We start from the raw sequence: 18,027 nt of genomic DNA on the forward strand, positions 1-18,027 counted from the left end.
AAAAAAAACAGAAAGAGCTAGAACTTCAGATAGATCTAGTGGCAGATACCACAGCAGCTATACAGCAGATCCGCCAGAGGATAGAGACAGCTCAGAGCCGCCAGAAAAGCTATGCTGATATACGGCGCAGACCTTTGGAGTTATCAGTTGGGGATTCAGTGTTCCTTAGAGTAGCTCCCATGAAGGGAGTAATGCGTTTTGGGAAGAAGAGCAAGCTAAGTCCCCGATATCTGGGACCATACCTTATCAGCAGAAGAGTGGGCAAGGTAGCATATGAGCTAGAGCTACCTCAAGAAATGTCAGCTGTCCACAATGTATTTCATGTCTCTATGCTGAAGAAGCATACCCCAGATGCCACCTAGGTGATTGAGCCCCAGTTGGTATAGATCCGCGAAGACCTCAGCTATGACAGTCGGCCTATTCAGATAATAGACCGAGCAGTTAAGAAATTACGGAACAAGGAAGTACCATTAGTGAAAGTTATTTGGCAAAGTCACACAGCAGAAGAGGCAACTTGGGAGACAGAAGCCAGCATGAGACAGAAGTACCCAGAGTTTTTCTAAGTTCGAGGAGGAACTTTTTATAAGGTATGGGGGATTGTAACGCCCGAAAATTCTCAAAACTATTTTATAAATATTCTATGATTTTTCTCAAATTTTAGGATATTTTTACGGAATTTTTAGAGTAGCGGAGGTAGCAAAAACAAATAGGAAACGAAAACGGCCTAAGCGGGAATTAAACCCGAGACCTATGGTTTACGGATAATACTAGTAACCAAGTGAACCCAGCAGGGCCGTGCTGAAAGGAAGGGGAAACATTTATATTTAAGTGTAAGTTGGGCAGAAATACCCACTTAATATAAATAGGGAATTAATGGGTGAAGAGTTATTTTCCCTTAGCGTGATTTTTTTCCTCACCCTCACCCTAGCCACGCCGACTCCCTCTCCTCCTCCTTCTCTCGGCGCCAACCACAAGAGGGCCTAGGGTTCCTCTCCTAGGGCTCCAAGGGCACTTCCCAGCGATGACTTCGACACGAGGACGCTCCCCTCCGCGAGAGGAACGCATAGACGCGAGGAGATCGTCGAAAGGATCGTCTCCTCCGGAAATCCAGCGATTAGAATCGTAAGAAAATCCTAGCACGAGGTAAGAAACCCCTCACCTGCAGTATAAGTATCTTTCGTTTGATTGCATGCCTTTAGTTTAGCTATATGCAGATTTTTCGGCACCCAAGGTGTGTTTAAACCCTCCTAGCAGATTAGGGATCTAGTTGAGCACCTCTAGATGGGCCAGACACATTGTTCTCCTTCAGTTGGAGGCTCTCGACATTGTCGGGTGCCTAGAGGTGGTCTCCCTATTAGAGGGAAGAGTTGGAGCACACCAAGTGTTCGACAAAATGATTAGTGTAGCTAAATATTACCTCAGATATTTTTAACAGCTCAGTTAAATGCATTAGTAGCATTTAAATCAGTATATTAGTCTAGTTTCAGCTTACATGGGACTACGGTCCAATGGGTGGGCTCCCACAATCGCCTTTAGGTTTAGATAACCTAGCTCTAGGTTCAGATAACCTATAAACAACAAAATAAACAATTAGTAGCTATATTCAGTATTTTATTTTTAGTGGCACTGTACAGGATTAGATATCCATTGGGTTGGGTCCCACAGTCATCCCTAGGTTTAGATAACCTAGTAAACCCTACTAAATGTGGGACTTGCAAACCCGGGTCTAGCTAGGGATGCGCGCACAGCAAGTACAGTTGTCGGGCCCAAACAGCAGCATGATTACTATTTTCACTTATTATGATAATAGCTTTCAAATTCGTAACCTATTTATGTGAATATAGTTTAAGCTCAATTTTAGCTCAGTTTTAGTTTTAGTTTCAGTTTAGTTCTCCTAGTTGATACCATGAGATAGCTCCATGCTTAGATTTTATTATGCATGCCATGTTTCAATGTTTATTCCATGTAACTTCAGTATGCCATGCTTTAACAAATCCAGTGCATGTTTTTAAATAGCATTCTTTAAAAACATGATTGCATCGTTGCATGTTTTTGTGAGGTAGATGGTTTCTTACTAAGCTTAAAGCTTACAGATACTTTTTCCTTATACTGCAGATAAAGGTAAAGGGAAAATGGATTAGCAGAGGAAGCTGAAGGTCAATGCAGTGATGGTGTGTGTGGCAGGAACCTGGAATGAAGATCCTTAGCAAATTAAGAACTTAGTTTCTTTTCTCGAGTACCTTTATGCACTTTTAGACCTTAGAATGTTTAAACCATGGAAGATTTGTTTAAGTTGTTAGTAATTATGTTGGAATGCTAGTTAATAGATGTTAGAACTTATTTCAATTGATTTTAGAACTCTTATATGGGATTTTGGCACGAACTAGTGCTGAAATCAGAGTTTCAGTGTGAAATCAGAAACCCAGATCGATCTACGGATCGATCAGAGATGGGGTAGTGCCACTGGATCGGTCAGCTGATTGATCTAGGCGCGAACAGAGAGTTTATGGATCGGTCAGCCGACCGATCAAGAGGCGAACAGTGAGTACAGAAGCTCACTGATCGGTCAGCCGACCGATCAGTGTACTCCTGGATCGGTCGGTAGACCGATCCAGCCGCGTACAGTAGCGATGAAGCTTGTGGATCGGTCAGCCGACCAATCCAGGGTTTCTCTCCGTGCCAGTATCAAGTTGGATCGATCACTGGATCGATCCGACAGCCCAATCGATTCATGGATCGATTGAAATGCCTAATTACAGTTAGCAGGACATCCGAGAGACATAGATTATCTTCCCTAGCATGTGTACAACTCCTAGGTACACCTAGAATGTTAAGTTCAGATTTTACAGTAATCAGTTTAGTAAAATTTTAATCAATCCAGATTTCCACAATAGTAATTTAGCACAGCATAATGTAGCGATCGGCCTCACAGCCTAGTCAGTAGGAGGCGGGTCGTTACAGTGATAGTGGGTACTTAGTTAACTTTACCAAATCTGGGTGTACAATTAAAAATGCTTATAACCCTAAAATTATACTTAAGGGCATTAGAAGAAATAATGTTTACACAATCAACCTACCAACATTCTCAACAAAGTGTCTCCTAACACAACAAGAAGAAACTGAGTTGTGGCACAGGAGACTGTGTCACATTCACACCAGACTTATTTCAAAAATAAGTCAAAATGGTCTAGTTAAAGGTCTACCCAAATTAAAATTTGTTGAAAATTCAATATGCAGTGCTTGTCAACAGGGTAAACAAACCAAATCAACCCATAAATTAACCAACTTAAATAGAACAACTTCAATACTTGAGCTCCTTCACCTCGACTTGTTTGATTCGCATGGAGCCAAGTCACTAAGCAAAAACTAATATTGCTTAGTAATAATCGATGACTACTCAAGATATACTTGGGTAAAATTTCTAAAAACTAAAGATGAAACCTTTGAAATATTCAAAATCTTTTGCAAATTAATAGAAAATGAAAAAGACACTCACATAAAAAGAATCAGAAGCGACCATGGGAGAGAATTTGAGAATCACAACTTTACTGAATTTTGTGAAATAAATGGGTACAAACATGAATACCCCTGCCCTAGGACCCCTCAACAAAATGGTCTAGTAGAACATAAAAATAGAACCCTACAAGAAGCTGCTAGGACCATGTTAAACGAATAAAAACTATCTAATGAATTCTGAGTTGAAGCAGTTAATACAGCCTGTTACATTCAAAATAGGATTTTAATTAACAAATTTCAAAATAAAACACCCTATGAAATTAATTATAATAAAATTCCCAACTTAAACTATTTAAAGGTATTTGGGTGTAAAGTCTTCATTTTGAACACTAAAGACTACTTAGGGAAATTTACATCAAAAACAACCCCAGAAACATTTTTAGGGTATTCAACAACCATTAGGGCATATAGAGTGTATAACAAAAATACCCTAAAAGTAGAAGAAACAACAAATATAATATTTGATGAAGAAAATAAATTACCCAACATAATAAATGAAAATACAAAAAATGCTAACTCAATAAACCGAGAAGATGACGAAATTCAACCTGAACCTATTGAATCTAAAGAACAAATCACTAACTCAAATAGTATAAGACCAACAAGTACAAGCACAAATCACCCATCTGACCAAATTTTGGGTGATCCAACTTTAGGAGTCAGAACTAGGTCATCTTATAGGAACCAGAGCCAAATAGCCCTGATTTCAAAAATTGAACCCAAAACTATAGAAGAAGCCCTACCAGACCCATATTGGACCCTAGCAATGCAAGAAGAATTGGCCCAATTTGATAGAAATCAGATCTGGGAATTAGTGCCTAAACCCGTTAACAAGTCCATAATTGACACTAAATGGGTTTTTAGAAACAAATTAGATGATCAAGGTTAAATAGTTAGAAACAAAGCTAGGTTAGTAGCTAAAGGGTTCAGTCAAGTAGAAGGGTTAGACTATGATGAGACCTATGCCCCTGTAGCAAGACTTGAATCCATTAGGATGTTGCTGGCCTATGTAGCACATAAGGGATTCAAGCTATTTTAAATGGACGTAAAATCCACATTTTTAAATGGATTTATTAAAGAAGAGGTGTATGTAGGTCAACCCCCAGGATTTGAAAACTTAGAACAACCAAATTATGTCTTTAGACTAAAAAAGACCCTATACGGACTAAAACAAGCATCTAGGGCTTGGTATGAACGTCTATCCAATTATCTAATATCAAAAGGATTTAACGAAGGTCAAATAGACCCAACCCTTTTCGTAAAACCTTAGAAAATGACATTTTTATAGCCCAAATTTACGTCGACGATATTATTTTTGGATCAACAAACTCTAAATTTCTAAAAGACTTCACCAAACTAATGGAAAATGAATTTGAAATGAGTCTGGTAAGTGAACTTAATTTCTTCTTAGGTTTACAAATTAAGCAAACTAAAGATGGAATTTATATTTATCAAACTAAATATGCTAAGGAATTAATTAAAAAATTTGGAATGGAGAACTCAAAAATCATTAATACACCAATGGCTACTAATGCTAAAATTGACTCAGACCTAGAAGGTAAACCAGTAGACTTGAAATACTATCGAAGTGCAATAGGAAGTCTACTGTACCTAACTGCGAGCCGACCAGATATTATTTTCGCAGTAGGTATGTGTGCACGATAATAATCTTGTGCAAAAGAGTCTCACTTAACCCTTGTCAAAAGAATCCTTAGGTATGTCAAGGGAACCCTAAATGTAGGACTATGGTACCCTAGATCTGGCACCCTTGACCTAACTGACTACTCTGACTCAGATTATGTCGGGTGTAAACTAGACAGAAAAAATACAAGCGGTAGCTGTCAGTTTCTATGACAATGCCTAGTAAGTTGGTCAAGTAGAAAGCAACACTGTGTTGCTTTATCTACCACTGAAGCTAAATATATAGCCTTAGGTGAATGCGCATCTCAGTTGCTATGGATGATGCATACCCTTAAAGACTATCAACTAGAATATCAGAAAACAAAAATCTCAATTGATAATATAAGTTCAATAAATCTAACAAAAAACTCAATTCATCACTCAAGGACTAAACATATAGAAGTGAAGCACCATTTTGTAAGGGATCACGTAGCTAAGGGTGATATTGTACTCAACTATGTTGAGTCAAAATCAAACCTAGCTGACATCTTCACAAAGCCCTTACCTAAACTTGAGTTCAGCTCACTTAGAAGGCAAATAGGGATGTGTTTAGTAGAATAGGACTTATCTTTTCTTGAAAATTCTGTGTTTAAATCAGTTTGGCTTTAAAATCTTAGGAAAAATAATTTTCAAAGCTCTAAATTTTGTTAGTTTTTTAAAATCTGGTTTAGCATAGGATTCCCCCTAGAAATCTTGTACCCCTAGTTTCAGTCAGAGCATCTCACAACCACACTAGGACTACCTTGCTTATGTTTGAAAATACTTAGAATGGTGTGAGATGCATAGGATACTACCTGGACTTATGAATGCTTATGTCAGTGCATCGACATAAGTCTGAGCGTTAAATACCTAACTTACAGTAATCAAGTCAAGTCATCCAGTCCTAGTCAAATTTAACTGGATCTATTGACTTAACTTGACTAACCAAGTGAAAGTTGTTGTCCTCTAAGCAATCAGCTAGTAGCTAAATGGTTAGACATGTGGCCAAGAAATTAAGTGTTTGATTTTTACGGTTACTCAACTTGCACATCAGGGCTCTGATACCTTACTAAGAGAATTTAGTTAACTGGCAATCAATTTAACTCGACTCATGCTTAGACACTAAGGTTTAAACTTATTGCTCCTCCTTGGCCCCGTTAAGTATTTTGGAATTCATTATTCGTTTCAATATTGTTTAAATATTTTTATATATACTTTTCAAAGTTTTTGAAAATTTGGTGAAGTTTATTTGTTTCTCTTTCCAAGCTATTGTTCAAAAAGCTTGTTCAAACTTAAGAAAATATTTACCAACAAAGTTTTTCGAATCTATCTAACAGAGTTTGAAAATCTATTTTTCCCCAAAGATTTCAACTAAGTTTCAAATTTGGCTAAAGAAAATTAGCACTTTAGACATTTAGCTAAGAATCTTACAATGAAAATTAATAATAAAAAGCTAAGTGTTTTCTTTAAAAGTTTTTTCCTTTCTTTAAGTTTTCAAAATTTTGGCTAAACAGAGTTGTTTTGCACCTCAACTATTTCTTAGAAAAAAAATTTCTAAGTTTTCCTACAAAGTTTTCCCTACAAAGTTTTAAAAGCCAAGTGTTTTAAATGTTATTTTTGGGCTTCAACATTTTTACTAAGTTTATCCTACAAAATTTTTTGATGTATGACAAAGGGGGAGAGTAGGACAAAAATTCACACTAAGGATAAGAGTTCTAGGGGGAGCCTTACAAAGTTTAAGGGGTAGCCTTAGCCTTACAAAGTTTAAGTTAGTTTTAGCTTAACTATGCTTGCATTCCTTTTAACTTACTTAAACTTTGAAAAATATTTATCAATTTTTCTTAACTCTGAATTTCAGTTGTCATAATCAAAAAGGGGGAGATTGTTGGTGCGGGAAGCATCCGACGATCGAACCGTTGTTTTGATAATGGCAAAGGAATTCAAAGTTAAGGTTATGGTGTTATCTAACAAGTCTCATGGAGCTTGTAGGAAAAGTCCTAAGTGGCACTTAGGCAAAAGTCCTAACTACGGTTAGGCAGGTGGAAAACCCTGGGGGGGGGGGGGTAACCCTAGGTAATAGGGGGCGGTAACCCTATGCGGAAAGTCTTGTTAGGTCGAGGGCTTCAGGCAAAAGTCCTAGGGGGTGGTAACCCTAGGTGGAAAGTCCTGGTGTCGCGAATCAGGTGGAAGACTGGACGAGCCGGGAAGCGGGAGTCCAGCAGAAAGTCCGGAAGCATCGAGTGCCGAGCAAAAGTCCAGTCGATCTGAAGGATCGAGCTGGCATCAGGTAAACTCTCCTGAGAGGAGTAGGTGAGGACGCGTTCCTCGCAGAGGGAACAGTAGGCGTCGGGTCGACCTACGGTTTTTCGGTCGAAAATCCGAAGTCAGACCCGGACAGTCTGGAGAGTGTCAAATTTATTTCTATATATTATCGTTGGTGTCCTAACTTTGTTTTGCAGAAAACTAATATTTTATGTAATGTTAGGTCTAACCAGGATTAGTCGACCAAACATTGGGATCGGTCGACCGAACCCCCAAGCCAGCAGATCAAACTTCCAGAGATTGGACCAGGCTCGACTAGAGGATCGGTCGACCGAACCTTGGGGTCGGTCGACCGAACCAAGGATCAGCGTCGACTGGATCAGGCCAGGTTGATCGGGTCAGAGGAGCTGATCGGTCTACCGAAGTATGGGATCGGTCGACCAAACCGAGGATGAGACTTGACCAGATCGAAGTGGAGTGAGCGGATCGGATGGGGGAAGACCGTCTGATCGGTCAACCGAACGCAGGGATCGGTCGACCGATCCACCTCGGGTCAAGCCTGATCCCGAAACTTGGGGATCTGGGTCAACTTCACAGAGCCTATAAAAAGGAGCCTCGGAAGTAGCCGAATAGAAAAACCTCAAACAGAACAACCTGTGCTCTTCCGTGCACTGCTACAAATGCTCCAACAATGCTCTGCTACTCCAACGAATTAAAGCTCCAAAGTTCTTTGTTCTCGTTTCATTGGTATAGTTTTTCTTTTATTTGCACTTAATTGTAATTCAAATTGTAATCATCTTTTCAATACTATAGTTGTTGCCCACTGAAAGCGATCAACGATCGCGGGCCTTGGAGTAGGAGTCGCCCTAGGCTCCGAACCAAGTAAATCCTTGGTGTCCTCTATCTTCTGTGTGTTTGTGCTTGTTCCATTTATCTTTCCGCTGCTTTAACTCGATACGCTTTTCTTACGATTCCGAAACGTGTGAAATAGCCACGAGCACTATTCACCCCCCTCTAGCGCTTTCAATCCAACATGACCTACTTGACTCTTCTTCGCACCAATCTGGTCAAACCCTGACCAGAGGAAAATTGCACTAGCAATCTCTCCAATCGAACAATTACACTTGTAATCTCCACGTATTGTCAAGCTTCATGTATTGTCAAACATCGAAACCCAAACATCAAGACTCAGCTTGAGCTAACTCAAGCTTAGCCAACCAGGTCAACCTTGACCTAGGGGATATTGCACCAACAGAAATAACCACCTCAGTTAACACCACATCCATATAGAAATCGATATCCAGATCTCTACAAACCTAAAACCTCAAAGATGCCTTACCCTACCTTAGCGTCGGCAGTTCCCTTCCTGACACAAACCACAGCAAGCATCTATAGAGACTGGAGAAGGGGAAATCGGCGGTGGAAACTTAGTATCAGCCACTTGAGGGAGAGACAACCCTCTGGAATGTCGGTTACAACCAAGAATTCAATGTTGGAACTTGAGCTTCACTCCGGCGGATCTAGAGCTCAGATCTGCCCCTTTTGGCCGAAGATGACTTGCGTGGAGCAGTGATTTGGAGGGGAGAACCACCGGTGGGGCTTCAGGTGAAGGGTAGAGGAGATGGGAAGCTTGACCGTCGCCGAGATGGGTCGTGCCAGCACGATCGGGTGGCTGATGTGGGCGTCGAAGCGGACACTAGTCGACAAACTAGGGAGGGAGTGTGGCGGAAAGGCAAACATGACATTTTAGGCTCACTATAGCGACCTTTTTAAAGGTAGGGTTTTAACCCCTTAATCAACTCCCTCTTAATGGTGATCCCATAACAGGCTTTACTCCTAAACGTTCATCCTCTTAAAATATACCGTACGATCTCCGTTAAATCCAAAAAATATCTAAAATTTCTCATAATTTATAATAAAGTTATTTCTCCCATAACCCCTATTATTTAATTTATCGTATCTCACACTAGGAAAACTCGACTGAGGTGGACACTATCAACATAGAGACGGATACACATTCAAGCAATCATGGAGGATTTGATGCATCTGATAGACTAAGAATCTGACACGAAGTGAACTTGAGGTCACCACAAGGTTGAAGACTTGGAAGTAATAATGTGAACGTTAAGAGATTATGAGTGAATGACTTCTTGTCCTTCTCAATTTTGAGAAGCATCATCAAAGGACGTATAAAGCTAGTTATGGTTTTAGATAACCTAATGGCTGCAGGTAGGAAATCTTGGAGCAAAGGATATCACATTTTGAGTTGTCATGGGCGGTTAAGCTTGATATCGTAGTTTTATTTAGACTTAGAGCATCTATATAGCTTCTCTAAATATAAAATTTATCTTAAATTTTATATTTTATATAAAAAAATGTTGATCCAGATAGCATGAAATAAAACCAGAAACTAAACTGTAAATGACTTACATTGATCTCCTGAAGAAATCACAGAAGATGTCATCGAAGACGTTGTTGCTTCTTTCGCTGAGAAGATCACCGCTTGGAACCTCCTCAAACTTTTTCATGAACCAAATCCTGGAGCCTAGGACGTTCTCTTTCGCTCGCACACTGATCACCTCTCACCTTTGCTTCCCTCCCTGATCACCTCTATGATCTTATCTTGGACGTCTTTTATAAGAAGAAAGAGGAAGACGAAGGGGAAAGGACGCCCCTTCATCTCCTTGGCATTTGCAGAAAGGGGAGATGAAAGGGAAGCAACGCCCCTTCGTCTACTCTCTGTTAGAGTGTATACTAAAAGCCTAGCTTTTGTATAAATATTTATTTAGAAATAAAGAATCACAATGGTTAAATACCTACATTTATTTGTTAAGTGTAGTTGTTCAATTAATTTATATTATAGATAACATGGTGTGTGATGTCATACACAGAAGATCATGTTTTTAGTTCTTTATAAATTATAAACAGTTGCTCACGACTAAGATGGAAAGGAACAAACCATTGGAATAGTCGTAGTGTAATTAGGTATTAGTTTATCTTGACTAGTAAATTACACTAGTACACTCTAAGTGTATCGAGTAGGGTCATTTTAAGTAAGTTCTTTTTATACTGACTTGATAAAAGAACTAGACCTTAGTTATTATGGAACTGTGCGGTCTTAATCCTAATATAATAACAAACACATATATTTAGTATTTATTTCTTTGACTTTTCAATGGGTGAGATTTAGCTCGATAAATCAATAAGCCCGATAAGTTGGGAAATGATATTACTTATAGTGTGTGTTGTTGATTATAGAAGGAAACTATGTCCTAGTAATCTAGGTTGATAATGTCCCCAAGAGGAGCTCATAAGGATTGTCATGTTAAATCCTGCAGGTGGACTTAGTCCGACATGATGATGGGGTTGAGTGGTACTACTCTTGGACTAAGATATTAATTAAGTGAGTTGTCAGTAACTCATTTAATTAGTGGACATTCGATATCTTAAACACAGGGAGACTAACACACTCATAATAAGAAGGAGCCCAAAATATAATTTAGGATTGGTACGGTAGTTCAATAATAATTCTTTAGTGGTATGAATTATTATTGATGAAGTTAAGTTGTGTGTTCGGGGCGAACACGGGAAGCTTAATTTCATCGGGAGACCAAAACCAATTCCTCCTCTCGGTCCCTATCGTAGCCTCTTGTATATAGAGATTTATACCCACCACATACCCACTTCTTACCCAACCCATGAGGGTCGGCCAAGCTAGCTTGGAACCCAATCTTGGGTCGGCCAAGACCAAGTGGTTGAGCCAAGTTGGTGGTCGGCCAATGCTTGGAATCCAAGCATGATGTGGTCGGCCACATCACATTAAAAGAGATTCTATTTATAAATTTTTCTTATGTGGATTCCATGGTTTTAAAAGAGAATTTAAAATTTAAATCTTTTCTTTTATAGCTTTCTACAAAAGATTATGAAAAGATTTGAAATCTTTCCTTATTTGTAGATTGAAAGGTAGATTTTATTTTTGAGAAAACTTTCCTTTTTAACCATGTTCATGATTTAAAAGAGAGTTTAAAAAATTAAATATTTCTTTTATAAGTTTCTACAAAAGATTAAGAAAAGATTTGATATCTTTCCTTATTTGTAGATTGAAAGGAGATTTTAATTTTTAGAGTAACTTTCCTATTTGAAAAATCATCCACATGTTTAAAAGAAAGATTTTAATTTATAAAATTTCCTTTTTACAAACCACCATGAAGGGAAAAATTATTGGAAATTTTTTTATAAATTTCCGGAAACAAATTAGGAAGTTTTAATTCTTGTGTTAATTAAAACTTTCCTTGTTTGAGATTTTAAAGTGGCCGGCCATGTTGTTTAAGAAAAGAAAATTGATTTTTAAATTAATTAATTTTTCTTTTCATGGCAAAAGAATTAAGGAAGTTTTTATTTAAATTTCCTTATTTGCCAAGGCCAAGGATTATAAAAGAGGGGGTAGAGGTGCCTTCATGAGTATAACTCTTTTCTATTTCTCTCCCTCTCTTCCTTGGTGTGGCCGACCCTAGAAGTTCTTCCCTCTCCTTTTTCTTTCTTCTCCTTGGTGGCAGAATCTCTTCAACCTTTGAAGCTTGGAAGGTGGCCGAATCTTGTTTGGAGAAGAAGGAGGAAAAGGAGGTTTTGTTTCTAGCATCCCTTGGAGATTGGTGGTGGTGCTCGGACCTCTACTTCTCTTGGAGAATTGATGGTGGCCGAATCTAGCTTAGAGAAGAAGGAGCTTGGTGGTTCTCATCTCGGAAGATCGTTGCCCACACAACGTCCGAGATTAGAAGAGGAATACGGTAGAAGATCAAGAGGTTATTTGCTTACAAAGAAAGGTATAACTAGTAATTATTTTCCATATCATACTAGTTTTCTTTGTATAGTTATTTTTGGAAATACCAAACACAAGAGGTATATGATTCTAGAGTTTTCGGATTTGTTTCAAATTTGTGTTTCTTTTGTTTTATTTTTTGAATTTGTGATTCGATTGTTCTTTTTGGTTAAACCTAGAGTTATATAAGGAAATTAAATATTAGATTTCCTTAAAAGGCTTTGTCTAGGCGGTGGTGGATGCTCCCATACCCAAGAAGGTCATGTGCCTCACCATGTAGTCCTGGAAGCCAATTTTGAAAATTAATATTTTATTTAATTTATAACATAGGTTGATTTGGATCAATAGTGTTAAGTTCCGCTTGCGATTCAAGTCTAAACCATTAAGAACAGATAAGTTAAATTTGGAATCAATAATGTTAAGTTCCGTTTGCGATTCCTAATTTAACTTTTAAAGAACACAATAGGTTGTTTAGGAAAGGTTCGACACTTATATAAAATTTTTGTATAGTGGAACCGGTACGATCTAGCTAGGACCAACCAACAATTGGTATCAGAGCTAGGGTTTGCCTCTGTGTGTTTGGTTTTCAAATAGATTATGCGCATGTCATACATAATTTAGGCAGGATAATAGTAGGATGTGCTAACTTTGTGATTGCAGGCTCCAACTATTATGACATATAGATATTGTGTGTGATTGGACTCTTGGACATGTCAAGGCCATTTTATTGTGTGTGCATGATTGTAAAATTAAATACAGTAGGAGCTGTATTAGTTATTAGAATTTTACATTTTTGTTTCGATCTACATTACATGTACATTCCTTTATGGAATATAGGATCGATATATGTAAAAATTCTATTTTTATCGCGGATCGTATCCTTGCGAGGCGTGGTGCTATCGGAGGACCAGAGGCGCAGCAGAAAAGGAAGCTCGATGGACCCGACGACATGATCCCTAGGGATGGCAGCATGCGAAGGACAGTGATGGAAGAAGCCATAATAGTTGGAAAATTAATTTCCATATTTATTGCTTTTATTTACTGTGATGTGTGTGTGTGCATGTGATGTATGCTAGCATAAGTTAAAATTCCTCACCATAAATAACTAAGTGGGAGAGGGATTAGTATATGAATCCCATGGTCTCCATTACTGGTTTGTAAGTGATGCAACAAGCTTGCACATTGGCTCTGAGTACCTTCCTCCATATCGGATGAGTTTGTTTGCGGATCACTAGATCAAACTTCCATTTTGGATGGTTATAGGAAATTAATTAAGAGCTTGTGATCTTCCCCATCGGAAGGGGCATAATCTTATTTAATGGACTAAGTATCAAGTAATGGTATACACTTAGGCTCATTTAATAGTATCCTCCCCATCGGAGACACTGCTATTATTTGTGTGACCGAAGGAAAACCAACTATTAATTTGTCATAAAGATAGGTTGACAAGATAATAAAATTATTACCCTTCTCTTACAAATGTTGAGATTTTGTATACATCTACACTATCGTGGCATACAAAATTCACGGTGTTTGAGGAAATTTTATTTATCAGGTTGACAAGATAATAAAATTAATGGGTAAAACCCCTCTTACAAATGTTTGAATTTGTATACGTCCACACTATCGTGGTATACAATATTCACGGTGTTTGAGGTAATTTTATTTGTCATAAAGATAGGTTGACAAGGTTATTAATGGGTATAACCCTCCTCTTACAAATGTTCAATTTTGTATACGTCCACACTATCGTGGCATGCAAAATTCACAGTGTTTGAGTTTTTGGTGAATTTAAATGATATTGTTTTGAGGAATCAATATTATTTTAAATTTAAAGTTTTGACCAAATATTTGATCAGAGATAAACCAACTATTAATTTTATTTTTCACAAAGTTAAGTTGACGAGATAATAAAATTAATAGATAAAATCTCCACTTTGATTTTGTATGCGTCCACACTATCGTGGCATACAAAATTCATGGGGATTTTAAGGTGTTAGTCTTGACCAAATATTTTTGTGATTCTTAGGATTTCAAATGTTAGTTAATCCCCTAGCTGAATAGACTTAGTAGTCCTAGTTATGATTGGAAACAATACTTAGACTCTAAGATGGACTGTCTTTTCAGAACCAAGAACAATATAGGTGTATTTTATTCATTAGTGGTTGAAACATGATTAGTGGTGTTATCTACCGGTACCTGGTGTGTAGATACACTATGTGAAAAATGACTTTTTACTTCGTTGATTACCTGAAGTAAAAGACCTGTTTTTACCGAAGTAGACATGCGTGAAGTAAAAAGATTTATTTTACTTCGGATAAACTCTGAAGTTGTAGGCCCAGAAAAACGAAGTCGTATTGGGTGTCGGGTTCGGACATATTACGAAGTAAAAGGTCCATTTAACTTCATCGGTTTTTAAAAACACCGAAGTAATTAATCCTTTTCGACTTCATCGTTTAGTATTTGTTGTGAAGTAATATACCTACTTTAACTTCGGTTAAAAATGAAGTAATGGATTACTTTTACTTCGACATATATCGTTAATTCCTGAAGTAATTATCGATTAAATTACATTTAGCTTCATTCTGGATCGAAGTAATAGATAGATACTACTTCGGAATTTTTGGTAATAACCGAAGTAGTTGATACTATTTTACAGCAACAAATTGTATTCTTCGAAGTTATAAGTAGATTTTACTTCGGATTTTATGAATAAAGTGAAGTATGTTTTCTCTTTTTACTTCATTATTTTTATACTTCAGTAATTTTGAGCATCACAAAAGGTAACTTCATAAGCCTTGATCAAAATAAGCCATGATTTCAACATATGTTTATACAAAACAATCTCACAACCTGCAATTCACACAACCATAAAAAACGAGTACATAATCTCCCTAAATATGGTCAAAATAAGCCATAAAAAACCAAAAACATGTACTGGTTCATTCACACAACCTGCAATTCACTTCAAGAATGAGTACACAAATTCACTCCATTCAATTCTCACTTCATCATATTGTGTTTGCGTATAGTACTGGTTCTTCACCCAACCTGCAAACTGCAATTTAGAAAGAACCATCATGTTATGTTTTGTAACTGAAAACTTTAAATCAAAACACAGTAAGTTGACAAAAAAATCATGAATTAAATTAACAAAAGCATGATAAGACAAATAAATATGTATTTTTATATGCACTCTTATAGTAACAATTTTGTTCGAATTATAACATGTGGGTCACAGAAGCCTAAATAAATTTGGGCTTTACATGCTCATTATTTTACTGGACTAAAAGTTGAGGCATTGTCTATCACAAAAGAATATTTTTAAAAAAATCTGCCTGAAGTAAGCTCAGGTTGTGTGAAGTCCAGCAACACTTGAAGTAAACTAACTGGAGACCAGCAATACTTGAAGTAAGCTAACTGAAGTAAGCATTATCTATCACAAAAGATAATTTTTGGAATCCTAAAAATCAAAGAGAAGTATAACCCAGCAACTTGTATGCTTGAAGTAAGCTCAGTGCCTACAGAAGCCCAATTTGGAATGGATTTTGTAGAATACTCAACCCCCCCCCCCCCCAACACACACACAATATTACTAAGCATACACACACACACCCCATTACTAAGCACATACACACTTTGTATAGAAAAATAACTCAAAAAAACGTACCCCTATTCACCTTTCCCCTCTTCCCACAGGAAAGTACGCATGTTAGCCCCAAATCAGTTACTAATTTCCCCCAGCTACTAATAGAACTATGCATAACATAGTTTTGTATAAAATCATAAACAGGGTGTCATCTAAGGGCGAGGAAAAAAAAGAAGGAAAGAAGCCATATCAAAGCATGAGAAGAAAGCAGTAACAAGGCGTGAACGATTTGATTCAGTGTGCAACACTATATCGATTTGATTCAGTATGTGCATTCCTGTTCAAAATGGAAGAAATTCACACACCTTCCTCTCCAACTGTAGATCCTCACATTCAATAATCTCTTTCATGTACCGCATGACACAATATCCGCATTCAACACAACCTTGTTGTTTCAGATTACCCTAATGAATCAAAGTTAATGCAAAGTGAAAAACCAAATATATAAGAACCAGAAATGCATGTTTTCAATAAGACATACCGTCAACTGTTTGCAAGTTGGTCATTTTGGATTACCCCTCATACAAAGGTACGTCCTCACTCCACTACATTGTAAAAATAGAACTTATTTCATTTCATATTTGCTAATCAATCTATTCACAATCTACATAATCTAAAACATACTTGCACACTGTAGTTTTCCAAGCGTTATCTCGGTTCCTATTACCCATTGAGTCCAACAAATAAATTGTATCTTTGTCCTCGTTTATAACAGTCAAGATCCAGTGGTTCCTGCACGATTGTCAATATATAGCTAAGCTACTATGTATTATGAATTGAGCAGGGATTAAAAATATACCCAGTGTTGTATGGGATAAGGCATATGCTGTCTCCGTTTGATGCTTTCAACTGATTAGCAATGTGTTGTGAAGAGGTACTGCCATCTTGAGCGGCTGGTATTTTGTTGGGATCCACAAACGACACATACTCAGCCCTGTTTGTTTCCTTCAAGTACTTGTACAAGTAACTGCATTCAAGTAATAAAAAACATGGTTATTTAAGACATGAACTAATGCAAAGAGAAGAATTGTATATAAGACATAACTTACCCCATGTAAACCAAAATTTGCCTGGCCCCTATCTCTCTCATTTCCATACAGCGCATGACATCCTCTCTCAACAACGATGTACTCACATTACGTCCAAACATGGCTTCATCAAATTCGATAGGAATGGTCTCCTCCTCAGTCATCAGTCTAACAACATAAGAATACAAAAACTTGCATGGCATTGATAGAGCACTTTCAACTTCTTTGAATTTATTTTTCTCATCAGGAACCTCCAAAATAGCAAATGGTGGTGCATGTTTCTCCTTTTTCTGCAATTTTAAATAATTGTAGCAAAATATATAACTATAGCAACAGAAAAGTGAACTGAAAATACCTTTGTCGTCGAAAATGTCACCAACTCTTTTGGCCAGTCAACCACAGTTCCAACAGCATCTACCATTACTGTTGGTCCCGACTTAAGTGGAATTGGAAGCTCCGCTTCCTCCTGTAAAACAACATCAACAGACACCTTTAAGTTGCCTTCCCCAAGTGGAGCATTGTGCAGCATAACATTTGGGCCTCCGTCAGATACTATCGTGCCATATGCCACCACATTCCCCTTATTCTTCAGAGCCAAATGACATTTTTTTCCCTGAACAATAAGATATTATGTTTTAATATCTAAAGCTAGGAAACAAATTTAATGTACCAAATATAATATAAAACCTCATTGAATGAACTGCCGCATTCAAAAACTTCCACATCATCTTCCAATCTTTGAACTGCCATGTGCGATGACTTGTTAGATGCTACACGTTCAGAAACTCGATCACTTGTTTCTGGCATAAATCGAGCAAGAAGAGCCTTGAGTTTTTCAACTTCAGCTTTCAAACTCTTTGTTTCCTCCGCTTGCTCTTTGTAGTTTTCAGCCAAAGCCTTTGACACCAACTCCCTCTTCTTCCTTGGAGTTTTGAAGTAGACTTGGGGCTTCACAAATCCCCCTACACCTCTAACCCTTCCATAATGTTCTTGGCTCCCTAATGCAGTAGTTAATACGTCATTGCTTCTAGAAGATATGAACTCTCCCCTCTTTTTCTTGTCCAAAAAATCGTCCTAAAAATATGGAGGTAACA

At 37.6% G+C, this 18,027-nt stretch overlaps 1 protein-coding gene and 1 long non-coding RNA gene across 2 annotated transcripts in view; both read right to left on the reverse strand.

The window, feature by feature from the left end:
• Positions 1–16,411, reverse strand: part of LOC121978306 — a 67,485-nt gene extending 51,074 nt beyond the window's left edge. The window contains exons 1-3 of the mRNA XM_042530669.1: positions 16,387–16,411; positions 16,211–16,290; positions 15,223–15,314 (exon numbers count right to left, since the gene is read on the reverse strand). Coding sequence (XP_042386603.1) covers positions 15,223–15,314; positions 16,211–16,290; positions 16,387–16,411 — 197 coding nt within the window. The remainder of the gene's footprint in view (positions 1–15,222; positions 15,315–16,210; positions 16,291–16,386) is intronic.
• LOC121977607 lies at positions 16,409–16,975 on the reverse strand. The gene is made up of 3 exons (XR_006110967.1): positions 16,955–16,975; positions 16,705–16,872; positions 16,409–16,450 (listed from the first exon to the last, which is right to left on the reverse strand). It is a non-coding gene; the product is annotated as an uncharacterized LOC121977607 (long non-coding RNA).
• Between the last annotated feature and the right edge of the window lie 1,052 nt (positions 16,976–18,027).

Source organism: Zingiber officinale, chromosome 4B, assembly GCF_018446385.1.
Source record: "Zingiber officinale cultivar Zhangliang chromosome 4B, Zo_v1.1, whole genome shotgun sequence".
NCBI classification, from domain to species: domain Eukaryota; kingdom Viridiplantae; phylum Streptophyta; class Magnoliopsida; order Zingiberales; family Zingiberaceae; genus Zingiber; species Zingiber officinale.